The sequence below is a fragment of the Hypomesus transpacificus genome, chromosome 10, assembly GCF_021917145.1.
Source record: "Hypomesus transpacificus isolate Combined female chromosome 10, fHypTra1, whole genome shotgun sequence".
Classification (NCBI taxonomy): Eukaryota; Metazoa; Chordata; class Actinopteri; order Osmeriformes; family Osmeridae; genus Hypomesus; species Hypomesus transpacificus.
Window position 1 is genome coordinate 3,725,866 of NC_061069.1, and position 13,399 is coordinate 3,739,264.

General features: G+C 46.3%; 1 protein-coding gene across 1 annotated transcript; it reads left to right on the top strand.

The window, feature by feature from the left end:
• The first annotated feature begins 1,467 nt into the window (after positions 1–1,467).
• LOC124473073 (BMP/retinoic acid-inducible neural-specific protein 3-like) lies at positions 1,468–10,744 on the top strand. The gene is made up of 8 exons (XM_047028324.1): positions 1,468–1,647; positions 1,848–2,125; positions 4,297–4,487; positions 4,996–5,225; positions 6,807–6,912; positions 7,225–7,461; positions 8,090–8,312; positions 9,604–10,744. The coding sequence occupies exons 2-8, from the start codon at positions 1,893–1,895 to the stop codon at positions 10,742–10,744; spliced, it is 2,361 nt and encodes a 786-aa protein (XP_046884280.1). The 5' UTR covers positions 1,468–1,647; positions 1,848–1,892.
• The last annotated feature ends 2,655 nt before the right edge of the window (positions 10,745–13,399 follow it).

Below are 13,399 nucleotides of genomic sequence, written 5' to 3' on the forward strand. Positions count from 1 at the left end.
CTCATTATTAAGAATTTCCCATTTGAATTTGGGGTTAAAGGTGGCTAAAAGGTGCTGTGACAATTTCGCAGGTGCTTGACAAATTACACTAAAACAAGCCAAACTGATTATTGTTACTATGCAGACTATTGATTCCCTTAGGTTTCCCTTATGTCATTATACCCTAAATAATTTATATTTGAAAATGTGTAATCCTATAAATTCTATACAATTAAATAATACTTGATAATGGTGACAGGGATAGCTGTATACTAATCGTGACAGGGTTGTCCAATGAGATTTACCAACAAATCTGCGACAGCCTTTTAAATTTACATTACATTTAGTCATTTAGCGGACGCTCTTATCCAGAGCGACTTTCAGTAAGTACAGGGACATTCCCCGAGGCAAGTAGGGTGAAGTGCCTTGTCCAAGGACACAACGTAATATGCACGGCCAGGAATCGAACCGGCAACCTTCTGATTAACCGCTCAGCCATCTGAAGGATGACTGAACAAACAACTTGTTCTACCAGACGACATCATGTCCATACCATCCAGATCTACTTCAACATAAAACATCGTCTTCCGACATTTAACTTTTCATATGAGCCTTTGTAAAAAGTTGAGACAGCCTAATTGAAGATGTATCTCATGTACCTGCCACTCACCTTCTCCTCATAATCCACAGCCTCCGAGGATCCGCTTTCAACTAAAGTCACTCAATTGTCACATATCCTTGAAATATGTCAACCGTGTGCCTGGTAGCTGTGATATTGCCATGAGAAAAGGGAAAAACTATATCAGCTGCTGCTCAACACCTGTCTAGGCAATCAGGGAAATGACAGATAGATTGCATTATTTGGGAAAGGAGATCAGAGTCAAAACTACAGAAAGCTGATCAAACTGCAGGCGGCAATTTGGTTTGTTACAGTTTCCCCAAAGCCAATAATGTAAAGCCTAAATCATTTATTATTGAAAATGTATTGTCCTATCTATTATATACAAGTAAATAACACTTGCTAATGGTGACAGGAATAGCTTCATACAAATTGACACGGTTGTTGTTAATGATTAGTGATAACGTGCATCATCAGTGGTTTATTTATTTATTAATAAAGAAGACTATACGATGTCGAGCTACATGCGCACAATGTTTCATTTGTCCACATCGGGGCCACGTTCTACTCTCGGTTCCGCTACAACCAACCAGTTTCTCAGTCACACAACTCGTGCGGGATGAGGAGGGTACCTGCAGCTCGCGCATGAAATGTTTTCAATGAGCATTGCACTGACCGGAGCGGATCAAGATATTGATTGAGGATTGATAAATATCAACAAGTGCCGTCATCTAAAGTTTACTCGGTTTATATTTTTTATTGGGCATTGCCCTCATACATTTTCACTTTATGGTAATTGCATGTGTCTTACCTCGAAATGAGGATCTATTAAAATCCTCGCGCGTTCTTGGTGTTCTTTCTGCAGAGCATGACCGCGGTTTACGAAGTCGCTTAGGACATTGGACTCCAACATCTGGAATGTATACCTGTGGGGTTCTAGATTTGATCTCGACTACGGTGCGATGAGAGAAAATTATTGAGCACTTGAAGGACGTTTGAGTAACTGATTAATAAGACATAATTGGTCTACACTCGCATTCAAAATTCAGGTACAGTACGAGATGACAACGTATGCACTATGTATCCTGTCAATTGAACACTCAAAATTAAATTGAAAAAAAGGTTCACTGGATGTGATGTGTGTCAGACAGCACATTAACAGTCAATGAAGGATATGTCCTGTGTTAATTAAGTCCCCCATTTGGGCTACGTTTTTCATGTTGTCAAATATAATATGTTGCCATTACAGGACCCATGTGAAGTTTGGAGAGGATGAGGAGTGGTTGGGAGAAGCATGAGCTGTATTGGTGTTCGAGGGCCGTCTGCGGTGCTCCTGTGGGAGGGGGTGCTAGCTCTCATTCTGTGCTGCTGCTGTTGGACGGTGGCTTCTGAAGGTCCTAATGATGGCTCTTCTGGGCCCCTGGGGTGGCTGCTGTCTGACAAAGGCCCCTTCCATCACTCCCTGGAGTTCACTGAGACAGTGGAGAGACACCGACAAGGGTTTACCACCAGATACAAGATCTACAGGTGAGATATAAAGTGGAATATCAGTGTGCGTGGTAGTCTTTCCTGCTTGTTTTTCTCTCCTTTGAAAGCATCTTAACAAACACTTTGCCAATGCTTGTGTGGAACATAGTACTGTTTTTGGGACACTTGATTCTGCCAGCGTAGTTGGTTATGTGTACTGTTGTCAACATCACCTTACTGCACCTAACTTTAAAATGGATTATGACGAGCGATAAGGCCTATGCATACGGCATGTCCATCCGATAAATATTTTCAATTAAATTGAAAGTTCTATCATTTAGGGCATTACAATATCTGTTAAAACAGGATAGCTAAAACATATTTAATTTGTGCATTTCTGTGACATTTTGTAAAAGATGTTACAGACAGTGTACCATTTAACACTGCACATTACTACATGGGACAATACTTGCTCTCCCTCTTGTGGCTAGGAGTTACACGTAGCTTATACTACAGTCTTAAACCATTCATTCTCTATGAATCCATGATAAAACCAAGTTATTTATAAGGACAACAGTAAAACCATGTCTTGCAGAAGTACCCATCCCCTTTCAAACAATTAACCTTCTTCAATCTCACAGCCTAATGTCTTTGGGGGGTGCTGATGTGCTACAGACTTATGAAAGTCAATAAATGCAATATTTGGTCTTGAAACATGACCACTTGATGGTTCATGAATATTGTGAATGTGATATTTAGCTTTCATTTTTATATTTGCAGGTAAAAATAAATCTTGTAAATTTGGGGTATTGTGTGTAGATAGACAGGATTTCATTCTGGATTTTTACATGAGAAGATAGTGAACAGTTGCTGCGTTATCGAGTGCACCATGAGAATAGATAGCATGTAGTTATCGGTCTTATTTTCTCCACTCTTGATTACACATGGCTCCAGGTCAGTGCAGTATGCAGTTGGACAGTTCTCCACCATGCCTAGCCTCCAGTTCCTATAAAATGTACCGGGTGGTAAATCAGCCCCAGGCTAACTGGGCCTACCAACTACAGTGCCCATCAAGCATTGACTGAGGGAGACACTCAGTCTGTCCCTCGTTATGATGATTGGCTGTAATGACACTCTCCACACTGTCCTGATTTGCCAATTATTATCCTTGCCGATCTTTTCTGGTGGCAGTTATTTGATTGCCTCCCACGAGGAAATGGATGCATTGCAGAAACACTGAGAGATAGCGATGGGACAGAGAGGGAAGACATGTTTGGCATGCCGCAGGCAGAGTAGGTCCCAGTTTACACAATGCTAAATGTAAATATAAGATGATTTTTCCGCAGTACGGCACTTCTCAGCTAGCTAGGAATGGTTTCTACAGTGGTTAGCGGAGTGGTTTCGGGGGTGGGGTTGGGGGGGGTGGGGTGGTTTGACTGGTAAACCTCCTTGACTGAAGGTCTCTGGTTCAGGATGCACTGAGGCTCTTGAAGCTTGGCTCAGCCCATTATGGGTCATGGGCACTCATGGTTAGAGGGGACACCACGTCGTAGTTTATCGTTCCTCCGGCACTTTCGGTCGGGTCACTTGTTCAGGGCCACTCTGCTGGCAATTTATGACACTGATAATGCATGTAAGAACTGCACTCAAGTCTCATTAGGACTTCCATGCAGTGCAAGACTTAGACCATTAACTCATTTTATCTCTGTGGGTGTCTGTGATGCAATGTTCCCATCTACAAACAATGTTTAATTTTTTATAACTGGCGTTTAAAACAAGGTAGGAAAGCCTAGGAGAAGAACACTATAAGGTTAAGGGCCCCAAACTCAAACACTACTCCAGTCTGGTAAACATGCATGAGTTTCTCAAGAGCCAGTGGGACTTTGTCAGAGTAAATTCCAACCTACCCCATGATGGTTTTCCTCCGAGCTGTGTGCAAATACAAGTGTTGCAGGACACATTTTAGAGAACTCACTGCTGTATCTCCTCCAGGGTATCATGGTGTTCATTGTAGTCTGGGTTTCCAGTTTGTGTCTTTCTGTTATGCAGTTTGTATTTATATTTTTCTTAACCCACAAGTACTTGCATTAATCTAACAGAATGTTGTCAGCTTGCCACAAAAAACAACTGGAAGAATATGGAAGGCTTCTTGTAATGCATTTCACTTTATAAATGCATATCCACCAATGGAGAACTCTCAGTCTCTGACAGGCAGGTTGTGACATTCTCAGGGAGTTTGGCCGATGGAAGGTCAACAGTCTGGCGGTGGAGAAGCGTGACTGGAGCATGTTGGCTCCACCCCTTGACCCCGAGTTCATGCACACCATTCGTCAGCTGGGGAGAAGGCCCACCCTCCGGAGGATCACAGACAGCATCATCAAGAAGTACGGGACGCATCTCCTCCTTTCAGCCACTCTGGGAGGTACAGTACCGGAAAGACAGGCTTACCATCCAGCTTTGTTCCACTGAGGTTTAAAAAGATTGGTTAGTTGTGGGAGATGCAGTACAGTTGCTACAGCCTTATCCCTGCGGGCTGTAGAGAGTAGGCTTGTTCCTCCGTTTGACCCACATCCCAGCACCACCAGACTCAAATATCGTCTTGTCCTCTGGGACACTTCAGCATGTCAACACTAAACTCTCCCCCTGCTCTCGAAAGCATGCTGCCGTCTCCTGCTACTTACACAGACTTCTTTCCATTATTTGTAGTTCTTTACTGATGATCTGAAGGCTTTAGATTCCTTGGATGGTAGTTCAATACATCATTTATTTATATATTAGAGCTCTGTTACAGAATGTTTTACATTCAGCAAGAGACAAGAGTGTACATACCCTGAAACATACTAATCTCTCCCCAACAGGACTAAACTTGAATAACAATGAATACTTGATCATTTAGCAAACAAAGCTCTATTTTCTACGCTTGCCATCAGGGGAGGAGTCCTTGACCATATTTGTGGACAAGAGGAAGTTGAGTCGAGGCCAGGAAGTCGTCTCTGGGGTTGAGGCTGGACCCGGGCTCCGACCCGGGAGCAGCAGAGCCAACAGCACGGGGGCAGTGACCTTGGAGGCGCTCCACCAGCTGGCTGCGTCTTACTTCACCGAACGGGAGAGCACCCTGCGCAGGCTGCACCACCTCCAGATCGCCTCCACTGCTATACGGGTAGGAGACACTCTCATTCTACGTCTACTGTCCCCTGGGGGAATTATACGGCCCCCAAGATACTCTGCAGCCTGGGGTAACCGTTGACCCTGGGGTAATTACTACATACTGCCCCAGGGTAACTTTGTTGACCCAAGATAACTTTGTTGAGCCAGGGGTAAGTAATCGGCCCCTGGATACTCTGCTAAGGCAATTCTGCTGAGCCACAGGTAATTAGACTGTCCTCGTGTAGTTAAATTGACCCAAGGTTATTCTACTATCCCAGTTCAACACTGCTGATCAATAGTAACCCTGTTGACCCGGGGGTAATTATGCTGTCCTGGAGTAATCTGGGATTAATATCTGATGCCCCAGGAGTATATATTCTGTCTTTAGTGCATGCTGGAAAGATTAGTCTGGGTTGATGTTTTTTTTTCCACCTCGTTTAATTGGGGCCAAATTGGTTTTGAACTATGATATGTGGGGTTTATCCTTTCAAATGAGGAAAAATGACTGACAAAGGGCCAGTATTCTGTCAGCTTCCAGACGGCATAAAAAAAGAGGTGGCGAAGCATATCAACGTTGCCTTCAGAGCGATGGTGACTGGCAATGAATACTTCACTGGGATTGCATCAGGCTAATGAATTCATGTCAAAGAGTAATGCCGCAATTTGACTAACTACTCCAAGGGCAATAAAGTCAGATGGACAGGAGTATGTCAGCACATTATACAGGATTCAGACCACCAGCACCGTGCTATCTGGCTCAAATACGCTGACAGGGAAAGACGAGAGACAAATTCTAATAGTGTTGCCCCAGTACAGTGGATTGATCCTGAATTCAGTCATATAACAGGCATAATATAGCATGCTCATTCATCAAGGTGGGGAGCATACCTGGGTGCTAAGTAGCTATTGATTAAGAAAAGCAGCTGCCTAACTGAGAGTGTGTTAGCTAGAACCCACAGTATTAGCGTGATGGATAGCGGATATCATTGCCTTCATTTCCACAGAGGCTCGCTGCCATTAGTCAGCCATTTTGCGGTGTGAGCAGTATGTCACAGTCCTGAACACAGAGTTATGAAGAGGTTACAGTGGGAGGGCGGCCAAGAGCCACCTGTTACTGTTATTCATGAAACACATATGGCGCCGAATTTGGAATCATGGTGTGGAGATGGTAGAGCATAAAGCTCAGATCGGTGTTTGTAGCATGATGCTAAGATGTATAATTTATCACCAACGGTGTAATGGTTTCCATCATCTGCTTTCCAAGTGCACGGCACCTCGAGATGGTTGTTCCAGAACTCTCCACCCCTTGACAGGAACTCCCAGTCTTAACGTATCTCTTCAAAGTAGTTGAAGCAAGCAGCCCTCTTTGATGAGGTTTCATTTGCTGTGATAAATGGCCTGGTTCTGACTGTTGTTTTAGAGCTCAGTGTAAGATGGATGGAGTGAGTATGGGTAGAGATTAAAGATGTGTATCATTTTGCATTGATCGATGTTCCTTTATGAACTCATAAGCGACGTCCAATCACACGCACGACCTTGCACAGGCCAGGCAGAGATGTGTCTGGATTCTTTGAATATTGAACTTTCCTCACAGGTGTCTGAAACCCGAACGGGACCCCTTGGATGCAGTAACTATGACAACCTTGACTCTGTCAGCTCGGTGCTGGTTCACAGTCCGGAAAACAAGATTCAGCTACAAGGTATGTCTGAAATGGGGATTGCAGATAAGGTACTTACTTACAAAATCTCTTTGGATACACAGATCTGTGAACCTGACAGATTCACTGACAGCGTCTGTAACATGCTGTAACAGATGCCCATGCCACAAAGCTAGGGTGTTGAGAAGCAGGTTGTCTCCGCAGGTGAAATCAAGACAGCTCTCGTTTGATTGGCAGTCATTGTGCACTGTACTTTACCGGGTGGTTTAGCCAGGAGATATTTGTGCTGTGAGTAGTGGGATACCTTCATGACTGTAGAAATGGCTTGACTTTTCAAATCCCTCCTCCCCCCAGGGCTCCAGGTCATCCTGCCAGGCTACCTGCGCGGGCGCTTCGTCCAGGCCGCCCTCAGCTACATCGGCTGCAACTCGGAGGGCCGGTTTGTGTGCCGGGCCAGTGACTGCTGGTGCCAGTGCAGCCCAGGTTTCCCCCAGTGTAACTGCCCTCGGACTGACCTGCAGGCCCTGCAGATCAACATGCAGCGCATGCAGGAGGCCTGGACTCTGGCCAACCTCGAGTTTGAAGAGTCAGGTGTGTGTCTTGTCGGTAACTCCAACACAACTCTTTGTCTTGGTTATTTGTCTAGGATTGTCTGTCAACTGGTTATAATTGTGTTCATTTCAATGCAGAAATAGGCAGGTGACTATGGTTAGGCAGCTAACTTTGTGTATGCTAAGATTACAGTTCAGTTTAACTATGGCACACGTGTGATTGAGCAGGTTGAAAAACCTTACAGAGCTTAAGGAACAAAAAAAGATTTTCAGCAAATTTTGCCAGAAATCGACAATTACAGTATTTTCTATAATAGTTACTTAACTCATGGGTTACCATAACAGTCTTACCTAGAGTAGGCCTACAGCTCGTCTTGCTTTAGTCAGTTGACCCTGACAGATGCTAAAAATGAATAGATTTTCCCCGCCAGATGAGTTATAACAGATTGTTCACTAGAATGCAGTGATGAACAGACGCCATGAATAAAATAAACCCTGACAAAATCTCGGGCAGAGCTGCTTCTCTGAGCATATTGTGAGTCTTTCTTCATTTCTTCCCTTGTTTACTTTTCTGGCACAAAGAGACGAGCATTTAGATAGCGTTACTAAAGTGAATCTGAGGCGTTTGGCCAGAAGTAAACACTTCTTCTTCGTGTTCTCTCTTCCAGTGGAGTTCCAGAGCTTTGTTGGTAGGCTGCCAACCCATTACGCTGTGAACACATCTGTCGTGGAGCACTTGTGGAGGATGGATGCCGGTCTGCTCCAGCGCTACCGTCACCTGGAGACCAGTAGCAGCCAGCTCCTCGCCAAGGCAAGGCGCGCCGCTAACAAGCTCTTCAGCCTGAGCAAGAGATGCAGAACGCAGCCCATAATAGGCCTGCAGAGAGAGAGGTGAGGAGCGGGGGGGGGGGGGGGGGGGGGGGGAGGGGGGAGTAACAGTGAAAGGGGGAGGGGGGGGTGGAGGAGGAATGGGGTGGGGGGGGCGGGGCTGGTAAAGGAGGCAGGGAAGGGGGGGAGGGCGAGGGAGGGAGGTTTGGGAGGTGTGGAGATGAGGAGGGGAGGGGGTTGGTATTTATAGGAGCCCACATTAACCACAGGTTCCCCAAACCTCTTCGCGTGTAAGTATGCAAATGATTTATGCACCGCGCGCTGAGAAACTTTCATAAATTGAGGCAACTAAGTTCGGGAGGGAAAGAGAAGTGCTGATGGTAGGACAGGAAGTGCTGATGGTAGGACAGGAAGTGCTGATTGTAGGACAGGAAGCTTCACCTTGGAAGACTGATTGAGTCTCACTGACGTGTCTGTTATGACTTGATCACTGCCACTACTGCTTGTCCCGCCATCCCCACTGACTCAGTAGAAAACTGTTGAACCTCAACTGTTCTACAACAGTTTTTCCTCCCCCATCGACTATGAATAGTTCTGTCAAGGCCGTTAAGGAGTTTGGGCTCCACAGCTACCTAGATCTCCAGCCCTTTTATCATAACTTTATTCTGTCTGGTGCCTCTCTCCAGACTACTCTGTTTTGATAGCCATTCTCATGAAGGGAATTAACTAAATGACACAATCCATCAGCTCCACTGGCAAATGCAGGCTCGGCTTCCTCAATCCACAATCCAATTACACCGCTTTATCACTACCCCTCCAGTCATAAAAAGGAGGATTTGATAGAGGTTCCGAATTATTGGACGAGCCCATTTATTCCCTTGTGTTTTATGAAACCTAATCGAAAGGCCATATTTATATTTGGCTCATGGTTTTTTTTGTTTCGTTTTTGCTTTGCGATCGTATCCTCATTGGATTGTCAGGTAGGCTATATTCATAAATTTGAAGACGGGAAAATATGTGTGTTCTTGGCTCCAAATCACCCCACCTGTCCACTCAAGGGAAATCCTCCATATTCAAATGTTTTGGTCAGATTTGGCATCTATGGCAGCAGCTGGGCATGAAATGAAGAGGTTTGTTTTTCCCACATTTTATCGTCTAAATTGGCAATATTGTTGCTATGCAGTGGCAATCACTGTTCGAGTTTTCTTTAATTTCTTCAATAGAAAAAAGTAACAGGCGTAAATTTGAAGGGCAAGCAAAGTCCTCCCAATGCATCTTGATTAGCATCATGCTTTCCTAGACCAGAAAGAAAGACTTTTACTGTACATTGTGTTCCTTCTTCTCTGTTCCCCAGACCACTCCGCTACTGGCTGAGCTACATACTGTCCATCTTGTACTGCAGTGAAAACAACCACATAGGTGTATACAGTGAGGAGACCCGGAGCTGCTCCTGCCCCTACCACCACCCCCCCTGCCAGGGGCCCATCCCCTGCACTGTGGGAGAGGGCCTTCGCTGTGCCTCCTGCTCCACAGAGAACCGCACACGCTGCTCCAGCTGTAACCCAGGCTTCGCCCTGGGTCAGGGGGCCTGCCGGCCCGCTGTGCCCGACCCCACGGACCCCTACCTGGGCTTGGAGAGCGACCGGGACCTGCAAGACCTGGAGCTCCGCTACCTGCTCCAGCACCGCGACCCCCGCATCGCCCTGCACGCCGTCTTCGTCAGCAACGACGTGCGGCTCAACGCCTGGTTCGACCCCTCCTGGAGGAAGAGGATGCTGCTGACGCTGAAGAGCAACCGCGTCCGATCCAACCGCGTGCACATGCTGCTGGGCGTGTCCCTGCAGGTGTGCCTGACCAAGAACAGCACCCTGGAACCAGCGCTCTCTGTGTTTGTCAACCCGTTCGGAGGCAGTCACTCAGAGAGCTGGACCATGCCCATAGGCCAACACGGCTACCCCGACTGGGAGAGGACCAAGCTGGAGATCCCCCTGGAATGCACCAACTGGACCTTGACTCTTGGAAATCGATGGAAGAGCTTTTTCGAGACTGTGCATTTCTACCTGCGGGGGAGCCGGGTCAGGGATTCCGGGGGGGCTTTGGGAGGTGAGCACAGGAACACAACGGTGTTGGTCGAGAACCCCGAGGTCACCGAGCCTTCCCAGGATATGGGCTACATGAAGATCAGCAGCATGCAGCTGTTTGGATACAGCATGCACTTTGACCCGGACGCCATCCAAGACCTGATCCTGCAACTGGACTACCCGTACACTCAGGGATCCCAGGACTCGGCCCTGCTGCAGTTGGTAGAGATCCGCTACAGGGTCAACCGCCTCTCTCCTCCAGGGGCTCAGCCCTTGGACCTGTTCTCCTGTCTGCTGCGACACAGACTCAAACTGTCCAGTTCGGAGGTGACCAGGATACTAGCTGCCCTGCAAGCTTTCATTGCCAGTCAACCTAACTCCGTGGAGTACGAGGCCACCAAACTATGTAGTTAGTAGCCAACGGGGTCCTAATATGTGATGTTTTTGTGCTGTTATTTAGACAACGACAACAGACATCAGCATCATGGCCTATAGGCTATTGTATCGTCAGCAGGATCCATTTGTGTGGGTGTTTGCAGTTTCTGGCTTTATTGTGTATATTTATATATATATATATATATATACGTGTAATTAAATGTGATGTTTTTATCATGCTCAGAAATCAACTTTGCTTTCATACTGCTTTTTACAAAGGCGTACGTTTCAGGATTTCAACGTGAAACTATAAATCAAACCCTGTGATGTAGATCTTTAAAGAGATGTTTAAATTGCAAAGACATTTTAATGCTTGAAATGACTGCTGGAGAGAAGAGAGGACAGGAGGGGAGAGGAGAGAAGGAAAGGAGGGGAGAGGACAGGAGGAGAGGAGGAGATAGGAGGAAAGGAGAGGAGAGTGAGCTGTGTGTGATTTGTGTTGGTGTTGCCCATCTGGAGCAGTGGAACACAAGGTCTCTATTAACCAACGAGGGGGAACCTTGGCACAGATTACAGTAGTGTTTTTGAGGGGGAGGAGGGGGGTGCAGCCTCTCTCTGTTCCTCCTCCTTCTGTCATTCACACTTGCAGTGATGGATGAACTGGGGGGTGGGGTGGTGGGGGGGGGTGGTCAGGAAGGGAGGAGGGTGGGGGGGCACAGACATGCACAGAATCACACAGCGGTCTAGGTATCAATGACAGTGATGGTTCGTCTCTCCCTGCAGGAGGAGTTAAAGGCTTACAGGGGTTCTTCACACCAGGGGTGGGGGGTGGGGGGGCGTGGGGGGGGGGGGGGGGGGGGGTGGGGGGGGGGGCAGCCTGAAACCCCCAGAGGCTGTCCACTCTGCTGCTACGTACAGCCTGACTGAGCCTGCTACGTACAGCCTGACTGAGCCTGCTGCGTATGGCTTGCATCTAAGGGAGGATTGTGCAGGCTTGTAGCTTCATCAAGATTCTGAGGAGATATTCTCCAGGGGTTAAGGGAGAATGTTGGTGCTGCTGTGGCCACCGCTCACTGTGAATGTAAAGAGACTGCCTGCGAGCAGAGATGATTGTGAGAGGACTTGCTACTTCCTGCTCTTCCCTCACCCGGCCCAGGCCATCACCGCTGTGTTTAGGTGCGCTTGTGTATCTTACTCTGGTAAAACCATAAGGACACTGGACAGGCAAGTATGTTTTGTTGTTGTGTAGGTCTGCAAGATCAGGATTTTACCATGGTAGTTTAAGTGTGATTCCATTTGTAGGATGAGGAAGATGAAGAAAAATAAGTCAGACTGGCAATTTTACTAACAGCCAAGACGGATTTGCCCAACTGTAAATTTAACAGAAATTAAATTGGATTGACTTCAGAAGTTAATAGACCACACCCTTTCAGAGGGGTTTGAATTAAATGTATCAACAAAGAATTTAATTGTAAGTAAAGGTCTTCCTTGTAATAGTATTTTTTTTAATCCAGTAATTCCAAACAATTCTGGATAAACAAAACCACACAATGAAAAAGAACAAATCACCCATAGTACCAAAAACAACTTGTTTGTAAATTGATAGTTGTCAAGAGGCATCATTTGCCATGCATTGGATTCTTGGCTTAAAATCACAAAAGGTCACACACCTGCGCAAACACACAAACCATGGGGGGGAAAAAACGGAAAGATAAAAAAAACACGAATACACACTCCTGAGTGATTAGAGAAGACGAAGAGGGCAGCGGGATCAGCGTGCGCACACAAGGACACACACACCTTCGGACACACACACACACACAGGCTGAGTGATTATCTCAGGTTCGGGGTGGGCAGGTCTGAGGCCCTCAGAGGAAACAAGAGTTAGACTGATGCGTGTGTCTGTTTTACAAGCCTGCTGGCTGGGGATCGTCTGAGGGAGGAGTTTCCTGAGACAAGGCGCCCATGAGAGGGATTCCAAATAACAGCTGAAAACTGACAATACATCCCAGCTGTGGAACTCTGTTCACTTTCCCTGGAATCTATAATTACACTCAACAGAAAAGTGGCTGTACTCTATTGGTATTCATAGCGTTCCATTTCATTCATATGAACTTGTTGGCCCATTCGGTTGACGGTTAGCAACCATCTGTTTACAGGAAGAAAGCCTGCGCTTATTGGGAGACCGGGGAATCTTAGTGCTTAAAGTGTTTTCTTCAACGACAGATTGGGAGATGTAAAGAGTATAGAGGAATAGGTAGGGATTAAGTGGGCTTCTGACTGCCTTTGGGTTCTTCTCCCTCCAAACACAGTGAACTCCTCTGAGGACTGTGTTGCAGCTGTGCACGATTAGCATGAAAGTAATGTTCATTTACACAATCAAAGCTGAGGCCATGTTAAACCCACAGAACAAGGACGCTGAAGGAGAGGAGAATTACAGATAAGATTTGAGATGAGACGCTTCTGCTAATACTGTACTGGCATACTGATTGCTAGCCCGTTTGTGGTCCGGAACAGCAGGAACCGACATGGCAGTTACTCCAGAACAGATTGGTAGATGAAATGTTGGTGGCACGTCAGGGCCATTCCTCCACAAACAGACACAATTTTCCTGCCAGCTGATTAAATATTAATGTATATGGATTCAGTCCCAGGAACTTGATCACTATATTTGCTTTGATGTATTGTGTTCCC